This window comes from Dysidea avara, chromosome 11, assembly GCF_963678975.1.
Source record: "Dysidea avara chromosome 11, odDysAvar1.4, whole genome shotgun sequence".
In the NCBI taxonomy this organism is placed as follows: domain Eukaryota; kingdom Metazoa; phylum Porifera; class Demospongiae; order Dictyoceratida; family Dysideidae; genus Dysidea; species Dysidea avara.
The window spans coordinates 2,437,967-2,454,883 of record NC_089282.1 but is presented as its reverse complement, the minus strand read 5'-3'; the positions used below and the strand labels follow the sequence as shown (position 1 = coordinate 2,454,883).

Sequence of the window (16,917 nt, the reverse complement as noted above, 5' to 3'; positions counted from 1 at the left end):
TAATACTAAAGAGGCGGTGATAAAAAATTTACAGTTCCCCTGCCAGCATTAGTCAGCCAAGTTTTTTGTTTAGAATAAAGGATAGTTATCAAGGTGTAATGCAATAACGGCTTCACTGCGTCTATGTTAACATTTGTCTTGAAGAATGATAACTGTAGGGCAGAGATTAATATTAATGTGTATGTATTATATGCAAATGGTGAAACATTTAAGATGGAAAATGAAATTAAAGATGAATATAAGTCTGTTTCATAGTCAGCCAGACTATGAACAGCTAAAGGTCATCAGTTTGTTGCTAATCAAAATGTTTAATTACGTTAGCTCTATTAATTTACTTACTTGTTTGATATCAACAGGTGATCATAGCTACATGTTTATGCATAGGATTTTAAATCACAACAGCATAATAATTTATTTGTCAGCTGCAGGATAACCCTTCTAAAATGCTGAAATTACTGTACATGAGAGATAACTATTGCATTGTACGACAAAGTGTGTTATTGATACCACTAGTGTCCTAGGTGGATATAGTTTTAGCAATAAACAACAATCATTGAAATCCTATGATTTATTATACATGTGCTAAATCATACAGTATGATAGTAACTGTATAGTAGGGACCACAAAGGATTAGGCGCGGCCCACGAAATAATACCTTAATTTTCCCTGACGACGATGAGGCAGTATTGGTGAGATAAAACTAAGCCCAAACAAGCTTTCAGATTGACCCTAAACGCTTTCAACAAGTTGCTACGGAATTTAAAAAAAATTTATTCAACGGAATTTTCTACTGACTGACTGAGTAAGTAATTAAGTAAGTAACTGACTGATGCCTTCAGACAAGTGTAACTCAATAACGGCTAAGGCTACGGGCTTGATTTTTTCACTGTTCGACGTCGCTTCGGCCCGACAGGTGCCTTTTGGCATACCACAGTACTTACAATGCATTCTTCATGGACTTACCAGTGTCCTCCTTTGTGTCCCATTCAATACCTTCGATTGTGGTATGCGTAGTGATTTTATTCCTCTCCTTAAACTTATCGTGAAATTCATTGTGAAACTAGAGAAGAAAGAATCTACAACTCTCACAGCGAATCTTGAAGTTGTCTCGTCATTTTGTGAGTAGAGAAATGTCGTCAGATGCCATTTCAACTCCCCAGAGTCCAAAATTATTATCTCTAAAGCGTCCTAGGTCCAAAGAAGGCTCTAATCAATGTGGAAAAAAGTCTAAAAGAAACACTACTTGTCCTATATGTGATGAAACTATCAAAGAGCCCACCAAGCACAGAAAGGGTGACGATTCCATCTACTGTGAAGGCTATTGTGACGCCTGGATCCATCGCAGATGCGCGGGCTTATCAGCAGCGACCCTTGCTGTACTTGGTGAAGCTGGAGAAGACCAGACATTCTTTTGTCTGTACTGTGAATTACAAGCACACAAAGCCGAAATAGAGAACTTAATGTCAACGATTACTGAACTCCAAACCTGTCTCTGATTTAAAGCGCAAGATAGATGCTACTCAACAGTTACAGCAGACATCAAAGTCTCAAACATCTGTTCCTTCAAACACTACAGCTAAAGAAACACATGAAATCCTTAACCAAAGCATGAACAATGCTGAGAGAAAATTCAATGTTGTAGTGTATGGCATTCCTGAATGCCCTCAGAAAACCAATCGCCAACTCCGCACAAAGCAAGACTTGGAAAATGTAATTGATGCTATGTCCAAAGCTGACAATGAAATTGAGTCAAATGATATAAAAGACCTCTATCGTCTTGGAAAATACGATCACAAAAGCCAGCGTCCAAGACCCTTACTTATCAAATTCCTTCGTTCCAATGTGGCACTTGACATTTTAAGCTCAAAGAACAAACTAGAAGCTCCTATATACATAAAACCAGACCTGACTCCATTTGAATGCCAAAAAGAACGCCTACTACTCAAAGAAAGAAGATCTTTAATTGATAATGGCACTGAGCGAAGAAATATTAAAATGAGAAATGATTCCCTGTATGTAAACAACAAGCTCCACTGCAAAGTAAGCACAGATGGTAATAAATTAGAGTTCATGTCAAAATCTGTTCAACCAACTGTCAATGCTCCCACTACAAGCATGGAGTCCTCCTGACTCCCTACTTCTACAAACTCTAATACAGTAATTTTAAGTGATTTAAAACTATCTATTGCAAATTTTTGTAGTGTTGTGAACAAACAAGTTCAGCTTGAGACCTTTTTAATCAACAATGACATTGACATTATTATAGGAACAGAGTCGCACCTTACTGAAACTATTCAAAATTCAGAAATGTTTCCAAACAACTTTCATACTTACAGGAAAGACAGAAACAACTATGGTGGCGGTGTATTTGTTTCAGTCAAGAACACTGTTCACTCCTCACAAATAGACACTGACTCACCTATTGAAATTGTGTGGACGTATGTTCATGTTGGCAAGAACAATGATGTAATCGTTGGTTCTTTTTATTGTCCTCCCCACTCAACCGACACAGTACTTGAGGACTTGCAATCCTCTGTAAATGCAATCAAGCAGAAATACCCTCGTATCCGAGTCATTCTTGGTGGTGACTTCAACTGCCCAGGCATTGACTGGGAACACGGTACTTTAACAGAGTCATATGTGCCATGTCACTTTCGTGAAAAACTCATTACTTTAGCTGAAGACACCCAGATGTCTCAACTAGTCACTTTTCCAACTAGACGTAACAATACATTAGATTTATGCTTCACCACTCACCCAGATTCTGTGTTATCTTGCGAGCCAATTCCTGGTTTTAGTGATCATGATGCAGTCATATTATCTGTCCAAACTCCAACACGTATGATTAAACAACATCCCCGAACCATCTACCTCTACAAGTCAGCTGACTGGGATACAATCAGAGAAAAACTGTCAGAACTATCACATATTTACTTTGAGTTAAATAACTCTACACCTCAAAACCTAGATGAAAATTGGATGTTCTTTGCACAAAACCTACAACAAGTCATTAAGGATCATACTCCTACCAAATTATTAAGCACAAGGACTCATTTACCATGGATGTCTACTACCTTAAAGCGATTAATACGAAAAAAGCAAAGAGTATACAACCGAGCCCGGCACCACCATCGTGAAAACGATTGGTTAGAATATAAATCATTACAGAAAGAGGTGGATCATAAACTTAAACATCAACACAAATCTTATGTAACAAACCTGATTTCAGCATCCAATAATAAAAAGCCATTGTGGCATTACTTAAAAACTCGAAAACAAGGAAACTGTGGCATTAGCACTTTAAAAGATCCACAAAGTAGCCATACCTTGACAGATCCATTCGATAAAGCCAACATCTTAAACCAACATTTTAAATCTGTATTTACAATTGAGGATACCTCCACCATCCCTGATAAAGGTCCATCTCTATTTCCATCTTTGCCAATGTTTGAGATTACTGAACAAGGAGTCTACAACTTATTATCCAACTGTGATTCATCCAAATCTCCTGGACCAGATTCCATTCATCCATACGTACTGAAAACTACAGCAACCAAAATCTCTCCTATATTAACTCACATCTTTAAACAATCATTGGAGTCTGGTACTGTTCCATCGGAATGAAAACATGCCTATGTTACTCCAATATTTAAAAAAGGCACAAAATCTGACCCAAGAAACTATCGTCCTATTTCACTCACATCTGTAGTCTGCAAAACAATGGAACATATTTTAGTAGCCAAATTATGAAGCATTTAGAAGACCAAAACATCCTATCAGAAAACCAGTTTGGTTTCAGATCCAAACACTCCTGTGCGTCTCAACTATTCATTACCATTGATGATATTACTAAACACATGGACAACAACCACCAAGTTGATGCTGCAATATTAGACTTCTCCAAAGCATTCGATAAAGTAGCACATTCAAGACTCCTATACAAATTAGAATATTATGGAATTAGAGGGAACATGTTACATTGGCTGAAATCATTTCTCCACGGTCGAACACAACAAGTTGTAGTGGAAGGCTCCAAATCATCTATTTGTGAAGTGACATCTGGTGTCCCTCAGGGGTCTGTACTTGGCCCTGTACTGTTCTTAATTTATATCAATGACATTGCTATGAACATCAAAAGTGAAATACGACTGTTTGCAGATGATATATTATTCTACAAAGTTATAGCAACACCAAATGACCATCACATTCTGCAGAATGATCTAAATTCTTTAACCAAATGGGCAAGCGACTGGCTGATGGAGTTCAATATTCCTAAATGTAACATTTTACAAATAACATTACATCACAACAAAAGTAGCTTTACGTACAAAATGTCCAACATTCCACTCAATACAGTATTGGAACATAACTATCTAGGTATCCGTCTTCATCACAGATTATCCTGGAACCCCCATATCAACTATATTTGCAGCAAGGCTAACCAACTTCTTGGCTTCCTAAAAAGGACCTTGCACACTGCACCAATAGAAATTAAAGACCACCTATACAAACAACTACTACTACCATCCACTGAGTATTGTTCAGCCATCTGGGATCCCTACAACAATACAAGTATATACAAACTTGAAATGATCCAGCATCGGGCTGCTCGTTTTGTTCTGAACAAACCGTGGGTAGGGATGCGGCGATTATGCCGGCATAATTTCGGGCATAATAGGTATGTGTGGAAATCAGGAATTATGCTAGCATTTTGAGATGATTATAAAGCTTTAACAGCAGGAAAATCTACAGATTGCACAATTCCGTTAAAAAAGATCGAGATACTCTAATAGAGCAGTCAGAAACTCTAATAGAACAGTCACCGACTATTATTTACTCTAATAAAGCAGTCACATTGATGAAATACTTTAATACAGCAACCAGCTAAAGAATTCAAAGCTTAAATATCAACGAAAATGGTATGATACAGCAATAAACTGGCATTATCAACCAATTATGGTGGCATAATTTTGGGAATAATGGGTAATTCTCAAAAGCATAATAGGTGATTTTTTGAGCACTGCTCAAAAGCATAATGCTCAATTTTTGGAGCATAATAGCCTCATGCCATGCCTAACCGTGGGTCAGATCTAGTGAGCAACAACACGACAGCATAACAGATATGCTGACATACCTTGAATGGCCTAGTCTCCAAGACAGAAGGACAATGACTCGACTTACTTTGCTATTTAAAATTTTGAGAAGGTTAATAGTCATACCTGATCGTAGGCATTCCAGTATCCGAGATTTTTTAATAAAAAAATTCTCCGTATATTCCCCAATAGAACCCTGGCACAAAATAACAGCTCGTGTTTAACTTGGGATTGCTCCATCGTCCGAGCTCCAGTGAGGATGAAAACCGCTGTGGGGTTTGTCCACACGCTGATCATCATGAAAATCTTAGTTTTATCGTGTGCGTTTCATATAAGTAAGTTTTGTGTTGTTTTGCAATCTTTTCAAGCCTTGTAATGTATGTAGAATACTTTAAAACTTTAAAAAACGTACTGTCGGGTGGAAGGTAGTCACTGGTGCTTACTTTAAAGTGCGTAGTTACTTCGCTCTGGTTAGCGATTTTCAGCTCCAGAGCAATTTTCTGATGGCTGTGTCATCAGCTCAAAAGTATAAACCACTTCAAAGTCGGCATAACAATGCCATAATTGAAACCACAACTCCACCTTAGGTATTGTTGCATCATTGTGGCACCTCCACTTTAGTTGTTTACCTTTATAAGTTGTTAACTTGATGTTTTTGCTTACTTGACATAGCCTCTTGCTTATAGGCATACACCATTGTATTGAGAAGTGTCAGGTGCAGTAGGTGCAACATATTTGCTCACCACAAAGCATACAAAGATCGCTGAGATCTCATACAATCTGAAGTTACTCTCATTACATGTACAAACTTGCAGCTAGAAGCAACTGCAGTTTCAAGATAGTCCAGATTACTAGATGGCTTCCTGATTCAATTGTGCCATTTTTCCCTTTAAAATGTATGGGGAGTCCTGGAGAAAAAATGTACCTTTTTTCAATTTTTAAGCACTGTGCATGCCAAAGTAGCTAATTCCAGCCCAACAAACTATATATTTCTGAGATCGGCGATCTATACTCTATCTATTGAGCATATAAAAAGCCCATTTTTCCAAAATTTAAAAATTGGGTTGGAATTAGGGGTGGGCGGTATACCGGTATTTAGTTGTTGTGCAATATATTTTTAAAACCGATTAACTAAATATTTAACATTTAAAAATACCGCATACCGATATACCTAAAATACCGGAAATAACCGGTTCTCGAACGGTATACGTATTATTCCAGCTGGTGCTAGTTGCTTGTACGGTATGGCAGAACTTGTTAATAAAACCGGAACGAAGAGTGTAGCATGGGATTATTTCGGTTTAGAGAAAGGTGCTGATGGGAGAGTGGTTGACGATGGAAGTGCCGTTTGTCGTCTTTGTCGTAAACGCGTGTTGGCTAAACATGGAAACACCTCGAATTTGTTTTCACATTTAAAGAATAATCACTCAATAGTGTACAAAGAGGCTATGGACGCAGTGAAAGCTAAGGAGGACTCCACTGAACGACGAGCAAGATGCGTTCCACCGGTTAATCAACCTACTTATCAAGAAGCGATGGTCCGCTCACAGCCATACGATCGGAAGGGAAAGAAATGGAAGGAACTAAGCGATTCTATTACTTATTTCATAGCCAAAGACTGCTTACCTATTAATACCGTCGAAGGTGCTGGCTTTAGAAAAATGGTTAAAACTTTTGATTCACGCTACGACATTCCAAGTCGCAATCATATTTCAAGAATAGCTTTACCAAGCCTCCATGCCACCGTGAAGCAGCAAGTTAAGCAAGAAATTAGCTCGATAAGCCATTTTTCATCAACAACAGATATGTGGTCAAGTGTGGGGATGGTACCTTATATCAGTTACACCATACACTACATTAATGATGAATGGCAGCTGTGTAATAAGTGCTTACAGACCCAATACTTACCTGAGGATCACACAGGAGCTAATTTGGCAGAAGCAATGAAAGCAGCATTGGAGACTTGGAGCTTGGATGTTGTTAACCAAATTTGCATTACAACAGACAATGGTAGCAACATCATTTCTGCTGCGAGGATCTTGGACTGGCTAAGGCTTCCCTGTTTTGGCCACAACTTACACCTTGCTGTCACTAAATCTGTGCAAGATGACAGTCGATGCAGTCGGGCACTTGGTGTGTGTAGGAAAATTGTCAGTTCTTTTTCAATGAGCTGGAAGAGGAAAAGGGAACTGACAAAAGCTCAGATTAACATGGATGTCAAGCAGCATTCCTTAGTTGCAGTAAGTAAGGCAAACATGTGAAGTATGTTTCAATGTTTGTACAAACATGTTTGTACAAATTAAAAAATGAAATATTTCTCTTACCTGTAGGACTGCCCTACCAGGTGGGGTTCAATGTCAAAAATGGTATCAAGAATTTTGGAACAGAAGGAGCCTATCAGATTAGTGCTGAGCAGTGACCGCACTACTAGCCATCTGGTACCTACTTGGCAGGACCTTGATGTTCTGGAATCAATTGATAGTGCAGTCTCACCACTGTCTGGCTTGACAGACATCTTATCAGGGGAGCAGTATGCTACAGTGTCAGCTGTCATCCCAATGCTGTATTTGTTGGAAAGTGACTTGCTGAAGGAAGGTGCTGAAGATACAGCATTAACTAGGGATATCAAGCATCGTATTGTTGATGACATCAAAGGCCGCTATAGCAGATTAAATGACACCGTGAATGAAATTCTTCAAGTAGCTACATTCTTAGATCCTCGCTTCAAGGTAAAATACTTTGAACATGTGCAAGAAGTTGAGTTGATGTCCATTAAGCAGAAAGTGACTGATGATGCTTTAGAAGTTTGCCACGAACTACAAGAAGTACAGCAGAATAGTTCTAGAGCAGAATCATCTAGAACACAAGAAGTTGCACACTCTTCTCTCCAGCCATCAGCCCCAAAGAAGAAACGTAACCTTGGAACTTTGTTCAAGGACTTTGAGTTTAGGATTAGAGAACAAGAACAAGAGCATGCTTCCCCTGTCAATCAAGAGGAGCAGCATAGACAGATTGTGATGAAGGAAATAGATGGATATCTGTCAGGACACAGGCTAGATTTTGAAGAGGATCCACTGATGTGGTGGAAAAGGCAGCAGTTTAACTTTCCAGTACTTGCAAAGCTTGCACAAAAGTATTTGTGTGTTTGTGCCACCAGTTCGGCATCAGAGAGGCTGTTTAGCACAGCAGGAAATGTTGTCTCACCGTTCAGAGCTACTATGAAACCTGACAAGGTTGATATGCTAGTCTTTTTATCAAAAAACTTGTAAGTTTTTCGGCATCTATAAAAGTATTAGCTTTTTATTGTACAACTTTTTGATGATGAAAGACTAGCTTATCAACCTTATAGAACTCATCAAGACAAATAATATTGTTAATTGTGATTGTATACAGTTTACAGTATGACATTATAATTGTGAATAATTAAAACTTGTTCAACTGCATTCCAAATCCTAAAAAGAAGAAACACAGTTAAGCATTAATTGTGGATAATAGTCAGTGTCTTGCTTGTACATATTTAGTAGGTATTTAGTAATACCGCAATATTTATAATCAAAATACCGTGGTATGATATTGATCAATACCGCCCACCCCTAGTTGGAATGCCTACTGATCGTTGTATACCTCTATCAGTTCCAGTATCATACACTCGTTCCAACCACCCCCTCAAGCTATTTCACTTACCAACAAGAATCGGTGTTTACAAATACTCTTTCTTACCACGAACAATTATTCAATGGAACCAACTACCTATCTCTGATATTGACAAGATTGACATTGACGCTTTTAAGAACAATCTGATTGGTATTGTATGTAATTGTAATGAACATTAGCGTGTTGCCCCTGGTGGGCTTTGCTAATTACATAACCAAGTAATAATAATAATAAGAACGTGACGTCATAAATAATTAAATAATTAATTAATTAATTAATGTCCAGACGAAACTGCGTAGTGCACACAAGAACACTCACCGGAATTGAGTTAGACGAAACCCGAACGTCAAATTGAAGTGAGCGTTTTTTCTCCGGTGCCTTCGTTAAGCAGGACACTTTTCTAAATAGTGCCTTTCTTAATAATAATAATAATAATAATAAAAAAATCATCTTTGCTGACAGAGAAAGGTGTTGATTTGGTGCGAGCACGTGATGGCTTCCCTTCGAAACAGAAATCGTCCGTATTTTCCATAGTGGCTATTTTGATTGCAGAGGTGCTTTACAAATAGTTCTTGATTCATATTGCTGTGTAACGGATTGAACACAGCCAACAGTGAAGCGTAATGGATACTTCACTTTTCAGACAATAATTAATAAAATTGGGGCACGGAACCATTTCTTTTGATATGTGTAGATTGTAGAGGTGCTTAAGGAAAGTTCTTGATTTGAAATGCTGTGTAACAGGTTGAACATAGCTGACAATCAAGCGTGATGGATACTTCACTTTTCAGACAATAATTGATATAGCGGGGCGTGTGGCGCCATTTCAGATGCAGTATGCGTGGGTTCACCAGTCATAATAAAATTATTTACAAATACAGTTAACAAACAAGTACTTGAAAAATTTTCAACTAGAGTAGGGACCATAGCACATCGATAAACTAGAAACAAGTCACCTTGTAGAGAGGTCAGCTACAAAGAAACCATCCTGTAGTTCAGCTACATTTCAAGTCACCCAGTAGAGAGATCAGGTGCAAAGAAATTATCCAGTGGAGAATAATTGACATTTAATAAATATATGTATATAATTTGTATAATTACTATATAATAGAATCAAAAATAGTTGAAGTATTAAAATCGTCTTTAAGTTCTTTTCTTCATCCTGTGGTAAATAAAAAAAAAACACATGGGTTAAAAAAGCCCCAAAGCCAGCTATAGACCGGCTTTGCAATATACAAATGCAAAGAAGTGATATCTAATCAAAAACAGCCAAGCTGTAAAAAAAGGTGCGGCCCCTAAAAAGGCCATGGTGAAAAACACCAAATTCACCTGAATTGTTGTAATTAAAATTTTTGGCATTAACCTACCATCACAGCCATTTCTTGGCCGCCACCTTGGATTTCACATCTTTTTTCACCATGGCCTTTTTAGGGGCCGCACCTTTTTTTACAGCTTGGCTGTATTTAGATTAGAATATCTCGACCTTGATCACGGTTTTCAGCCCCACTCCAAGAAAGATAATTTCGTGTGATATCATTCTGAGGGGGGGGGAGGGGGCGCCGCCTATGCTCCAGAGATATTTTGAGTGATCAGGCCATCATGGACTGCAAGTCATAGTCATGCTCACTACTTTTTCAGTATTGATCTGATGTGATGTTTAAGTCAGAGATTATCTCTTAAATGTGATGCTCAACTGCATGTGCTAAGCATGTCAAGCTAGAGATGCTCCCTTAAGGAAAAATTTGAAAATATATGCTTTGAAATGGGATGTGGAGACTATATTTTTATTGTAACTGCTAATGCATGATATGCATGATCAATTGATTAACATAAATGTAAATGATTTAGACCAAGCAGTGTAATGAAAACAGTGGCTACAGTCTGTACTGAATGCTCAATTAGAGTATATTTACGATGACTGCTCTATTAGACTATCTCGATCTTTTACAAATTCAAGTAGCTGAAAAGTGAATGCCAGACTGTGTCACCATGGGTTCTGGCCCTGCTTAGCACTACAGCTATAGATATTATTGTGTGTGGTACAGTAATGCTGTCTAGTAACGTTTGAGTAGAAAATTCGGGGTGCCAAAACTCCAATCCTGCTCAGCCTGTTCACTGAGTTGAGCATTTTTTTTACCGAGGCAGCTGCCTCGGTTGCCTCAATGGTAGCTACGCCACTGTATGTAACATTATCTTCCTGAATTCTCTGTACAGTGTTGAATCTGCTGAATCTGTTTACATAAGTATACCATCTGGGGTGTACAGCAGAACTGCTGTGTAGCTACATGAGGTAGCAGGTATGCCCACATTTCAATTATGTGAAACCACTTGCACTATCTGTATGCATGAGCTAGAGATAAAATGTGGGAGGCAAGGTTGACAACAGTTGTTAATGGCAAACCATGCATATTTCATTTCTTAGTATTGGCAGTTTACCTGGAATAACTAGTTGCAACAAAATGCACACCATTAACTGAATGAAGTCATTTTCATGTCAGAAGCCCAAGAAGGCACCAGCAGTAGAGCTGCATAATATTTATATGCTTATATTTTGCAAAAGTATTTCCAACTTTCATTTCTTATTTACTGTAAGGCCAATGAAACTTGATTAGCAGTTTCGCGTCATCGCCCGCATGCTTTTGATACACCCGCATGGAATTTCATTATAGGTATTTCAGATCGAAATACTCTAATAGAGCAGTCACTTTTACTCTAATAGAGCAATCAGCTATACTCTAATGGAAAAATCAACGTACTTTAGTTATTTATGCAAGGGTAATCTCACTGTTTTTGGCAGAAATCTTCATGTTTGGGATGTGTGTTGTGCTTTTGGAAAATAAGGCCAATGAAACTTGATTACCAGTTTCTCGCTCAGATTTTTGAAAATTTGATGCGGGCGGGCGGTTATTATTCATTATTTTTCCAAAAGCACAACACACATCCAAACATGAAGATTTCTGCCAAAATACAGTGAGATCTACACTGATTACTCTTGCATTAAATAGCTAAGGTACGTTACTAATCTATAACAAGTGATTTTTCCATTAGGCCACTCCAATTGGTAATTATGTTTCTGGTCCACCGCCCGCATCTTTTTTGGAGAATGTGAAATTTCAGAAATACATGGGTAAAATGCCCGCATCAGCTTTTTGAAAAACCTGGATTTCAGAAACAAATATTGGGCTGCAACAAGTATGCTAAATCTAACTATCTAAGTGCCATGATTTGTATTTTATCAGTGAAAACCTGCAACCTGCAAGAAGAAAATGGGCGAAGTGCATAGTACGGATCGATATACTCTAATAGAACAGTCAGTAAATCACAAAAATACTCTAATGGAGCAGTTATTTCATTGTTGCTTTGTTGCTGAATTCCGCCCGCCCGCACCTAAAACTGATTTTCAAAGGACCAGAAACATAATTACCAATTGGAGTGGCCTTATAGAGTATAGCTGATTGCTCTATTAGAGTAAAAGTGACCGTTCTATTAGAGTATTTCGATCTGAAATACCAATAATGAAATTCCATGCGGGTGTATCAAAAGCATGCGGGCGATGACGCGAAACTGCTAATCAAGTTTCATTGGCCTAAACAATAAAAGTTTGCTGTGACTACTAAGGTTTGATGAATCGCCAAACAATTTGGTAGTGATCTATATACATACAGATATAGCTGCCACTTTTTACCAACCATCCTGAAAGCTGCTGATGGCTATATACATACATGCAGGGGCGGATCTAGGATTTATAAAAGGGGGGGGGCTAACTCAAGGTACTAATCTCTTGGGTAAAGGTGTGTGAAGCACACTTCCCAGCATGCAAAGCATGCTGGAACTAGGGGGGTCTGGGGGCATGCCCCCCCAGGAAAAATTTGAAAAATAGATGCTAAAATACTGCAATTTGGAGACATTTCCACATAAAATTCATACCTGTATAGATACTTTATATACTGCCTTTAGATTATAAGTATGGCTCTCTGAAGCATTTTGCTAATGTAAAAGTTTGGGTAGGTACAGACAACTAAGTACATGATGCACCCCTCTCACAATTGCACAACACTGAATAGGTGCATGTTAGAATAAGAATGTTGAAAGTGGAAAATTTTGAAATTTGAACAACACAAGATTGAATCTGAGAGCATTTTCAATGGAAATTGTGTACCTGAATTAAGTATTGCCATACATATTAACTACACAAGTAGATGAATGAAGCCCTTTAAACAGACCAATACACTTCATTGTATGTATAGGTGCAGGCAGATTTGAAAAATTCCATAACAGAACCAATTACATGTTTCCAGTGAATGTTCTATTACAGTAGTTAGCTGACTGCTCTATTAGAGTATCTCGATCTTGTACACCTCCAATGCTGATCCGGGTCCTTGTTGCATAAACTTTAGCATAAATCCACTGATAATACCTTGGAAAGATGTTTATAAGGTGGTTTTATGAGTATTTGTATTATTAGTGATCATACAATTATGCTAAGACAAAATTTCATTATAATACTCAGCACATTGATCAAGTAAAGCCTAAATATGAAGGGGGGGGGGGGGGGGGGGGGCTTCAGCCCCCAAAGCCCCCCCCCCCCCCCCCCCCCTGGATCCGCCCCTGACATACATTTTAGGTGACTGATAGTTTGGTATGTACAGACCATTGCAATAATCCTCCACTATGTCATTGTGTACAAAGTGATCTGTCTTATGTAGCCACCTGCTTACTAGAGTCAAGAAATTTTGGTGACCAGGATAGACAGGCTTCACTATGACAGCTAACTTGATGGAGTTGATGCATTGTAATGATTTAATACATTGCTTCTGGTTTGTGGCCATGCATGCATCACTATAATCACAAATAGTTTTATGAGTCTTGTTTCATGGCTTAATGTTGTTTCATGTGATCATTCATTCCATAGCAAAACTTCTTTCAAAGAATTCATCACAATGGTTTATGTTATTACCATTTATTCTTGTCCATACCAGATATCAGTCACCAGTTTTCATGGATGCACAATTTTTTGTACAGCCAAGCTGTTTTGCATGGGAAATTTCACTCATTTGTGTAAGTATCACTGAGATAGCGGAATATTCTTAGTGAAATACAATTTTGTGAACAAGGTACAGGTCACTTGAGTGATGACTGATGATAATTTCATTAATTTGAACAATTATTTCATGGATAGGCCACTCTGATTGATGATATTTCTGGTCCACTGCCCTCATCTTTTCTGAATTATTTCATAAATGCACACTGCAGCAAAATGCTTGCATTGACAGTAGATTTAGAAATAAATGTTGGACTACAGCAATACTGTATACCAATTCTAACTTTTCAGTGTCATGATTAGTTTACTAGCAAAAATCTGCAGAATATTTGCATGGTACATAGTGTGATCAATGTACTCTAATAGAACAGTCAGTAACCCATAAATCTATTACACTAGAAAAGTTTTCTAGTTACAAATTAGTGCTATAGTGATTGCAATTTTAACTGAATTGCTATCAAATTAGTGCTATAGTGATGTGGTGTAGTTTGTGCCCTCATCCCCAGGTTTTGCAGGACCACAGCCAGTTACATAACAATTATTGATTTTGTAAGATGTTTCATCACCTTGTACCAGCTGGTAGTGGTAGTGGTAGCCAAGAAGTGACAGGTATATTTTCATTAATGATCCTACAGACCTTACTTGATATAAAATATAATCCCTAGGAAGCCAGACATTCAACCAATCAGAGGAATCTAACCTTGGATACATGTGTGCACTTGTACAATCAAAAAAAGTTTTATTGGTGCAAGTATAGCTTCTACATGTGTCTATATACTTTGATATGTCTTAGCAAGGGCAGAAGATAATTGTACTTATGTGCATTTCCTGAAAATAATAATTCAGTGGCCACTTCAGTTCAGAGTTACTCAAGCTTAGAACTGCACAAAGAAAGACTCTATGTAACATGGCTGATGCTATGGTGCAAAAATTGAAGCTTTTAATCTAGTTGTTATGTAACTAGTTACTATATGTGACTATTGATATTTTGGACAAGTTACTATTACAAAGCATGTAACTAGTTATAACTAAAAAGTAATAGAGCACTCATTTCCGTAGTTACAAAGTATACAATGATGATATAGTTACCCCCAACTATGAATATTGGAATACTAACATTATGTCATCTGGTCAGGAAACCTTAAAAACATGTGAAATTTCTGAATGCTGAGGAGTCATATGGCACACATGTACGTAGTTTAGTCTCCTGAGGGGAACTACACAGTTCTGCCCACTCCCAAGAGGATCTGTCCAGCACTGCTTCAGGTGGAGATAGCTGTGTACTGTGCAGGTAGCCCTGTCAACTGGCCATGGGTAGGCTAGTCTCCATGGCCAGGCTACCTTTTTTAGGGGGAAAGGCGACTTTTTTCCCTACCCACACGCAAAGAAAAGTGTATATAGTCTAGCCATTTGAGACTGTGGTTGGGATGGCATGGATATATTTATGACCGTGTATACAGCAATTAAACAGTTTATTTTTCTCTATTTTGCCTGCCATGTTTGGTGTATAATGCAAGCATATAGTTTGGGCTGCACGTGCCTATCAACACTGACTTGACTTACTTAGTGGACCTTGACAGGTCATGATCAGCTGCCTTTGATCTGTACATAATATGTCAGTGGCATAGCCAGGATTATAATTTTACCGAGGCAAAATTTATACATTGAAATAATTGAGAGGGTCAGCTTCTGACTCAACTCAGTGATTCATGCACACTTTCAAACATGGGTGGTACTGCGGTTCTCCAAGTTCTTGCAATGCAAAGCGTCATGCGCTATACAAGCATGTACATGTGCAGTTGTTCATAAGTGGATTTTCAGTGACGACTACTGACTCACAGGACTTCAAGCATGCCTAAGCATACAAATCGACAGCCTCAGAACATTACAGGTGTATTTAAAGAACTGTGCATACTGACACAATATTAGCGTATGACGCTTTGCATTGCAAGGACTTGGAAAACCGCAGTACAGTATTTGCAGATTGACTCTCTGGTTGGATGGAAGCAATTGTTTCAGAAAATTAAGCTCTGAGCATTTTCTACATGTCATAAGTAATGCTCCAGCTTACAGTATAACATGCTTCAATTTTTAGACTAGTGTAATTGCACTCAACACAAAAACTGAAGTACTCCAGAGCAGGGGCGGAGGAAGTAGTTGATATGAGGGGGGGCTGACCAGGGGTGGATACAGACTTATGGTAAAAAAAAATGAACTAAGCACTACATTGTCTCTGGTTTGATAAAGTGAGATCAAAAAAAAAAAAAAAAAAGGTCGCAACCAGCTGACAATAGCTGCCCGCCTCACCAGCTACGAATTTATACTGATAAACTACATAAAAATCATTACATAGCTCACTACACACAGCTCTAATACTGTGATTGCTATATTAGAGTGACTGCTCTATCAAAAATAACATTCTTAACCATCAACAACATGGTTTTGTGTGCAACAAGTCATGTTTAACTAATTTGTTGGAAACCTTTGAGGACTGGACAAGTGCGGTGGACCAGGGTTATGGGGTTGATGTGGTATACCTGGATTACAGTAAGGCATTTGACTCTGTACCACATCGTAGATTGATTTCTAAACTTGAAGCATACGGTGTGCGTGGAAACTTGTCCCTGTGGTTATCCAATTTTCTCACAAATTGTTTTCAGAGAGTAGTGGTTAATGGGTCTCAGTCAGATTGGGTTGATGTTCAGAGTGGAGTACCTCAAGGTTCAGTCTTGGGTCCCTTGTTATTTATACTGTATGTCAACGATGTGCCTGACCTCATTGAGAGTAATTTGAAGATGTTTGCAGATGACACCAAGATATACTCGGTCATTAAATCTTTTCATGACAGCCTTAAACTACAACATGATATCAACAAGTTAATGCAATGGTCAAGTGTTTGGTTGCTTAGATTTAACGCAGCCAAATGCAAAGTAATGCAGATTGGTAACTCTCTTCCTGCATCATACACCATGTACGATGGTACTACAAATGTATCTACTGACCTAGAACTAGTGAACGAGGAGAAGGACCTTGGAGTGTGGTGCACAAGTGATCTCAAGCCATCTCTACACTGCCAAAAAGCTGCAGTCAAGGCTACACAGGTTCTTGGGCTTATTAGGCGATCTTTTA

General features: G+C 38.3%; 2 protein-coding genes across 2 annotated transcripts; both read left to right on the top strand.

Annotated features, from left to right (window-relative positions):
* Positions 1 to 1,608: 1,608 nt before the first annotated feature.
* LOC136239246 (uncharacterized) lies at positions 1,609 to 3,624 on the top strand. The gene is made up of 2 exons (XM_066029975.1): positions 1,609 to 2,053; positions 2,267 to 3,624. Exons 1-2 carry the CDS (start codon positions 1,609 to 1,611, stop codon positions 3,622 to 3,624), a joined length of 1,803 nt encoding a protein of 600 aa, XP_065886047.1.
* A 2,576-nt stretch (positions 3,625 to 6,200) lies between these two features.
* Positions 6,201 to 8,538, top strand: LOC136239372 (E3 SUMO-protein ligase ZBED1-like). The gene is made up of 2 exons (XM_066030108.1): positions 6,201 to 7,333; positions 7,424 to 8,538. Exons 1-2 carry the CDS (start codon positions 6,338 to 6,340, stop codon positions 8,360 to 8,362), a joined length of 1,935 nt encoding a protein of 644 aa, XP_065886180.1. The 5' UTR covers positions 6,201 to 6,337; the 3' UTR covers positions 8,363 to 8,538.
* The last annotated feature ends 8,379 nt before the right edge of the window (positions 8,539 to 16,917 follow it).

Coding starts and splice junctions, on each gene's coding strand:
- LOC136239246 (XM_066029975.1), top strand. CDS start 1,609: ATGAACAATGCTGAGAGAAAATTCAATGTTGTAGTGTATGGCATTCCT. Junction 2,054..2,266: donor CTGCAAAGTAAGCACAGATG/GTAATAAATTAG, acceptor ACATTATTATAG/GAACAGAGTCGCACCTTACT.
- LOC136239372 (XM_066030108.1), top strand. CDS start 6,338: ATGGCAGAACTTGTTAATAAAACCGGAACGAAGAGTGTAGCATGGGAT. Junction 7,334..7,423: donor AGCAGCATTCCTTAGTTGCA/GTAAGTAAGGCA, acceptor TCTTACCTGTAG/GACTGCCCTACCAGGTGGGG.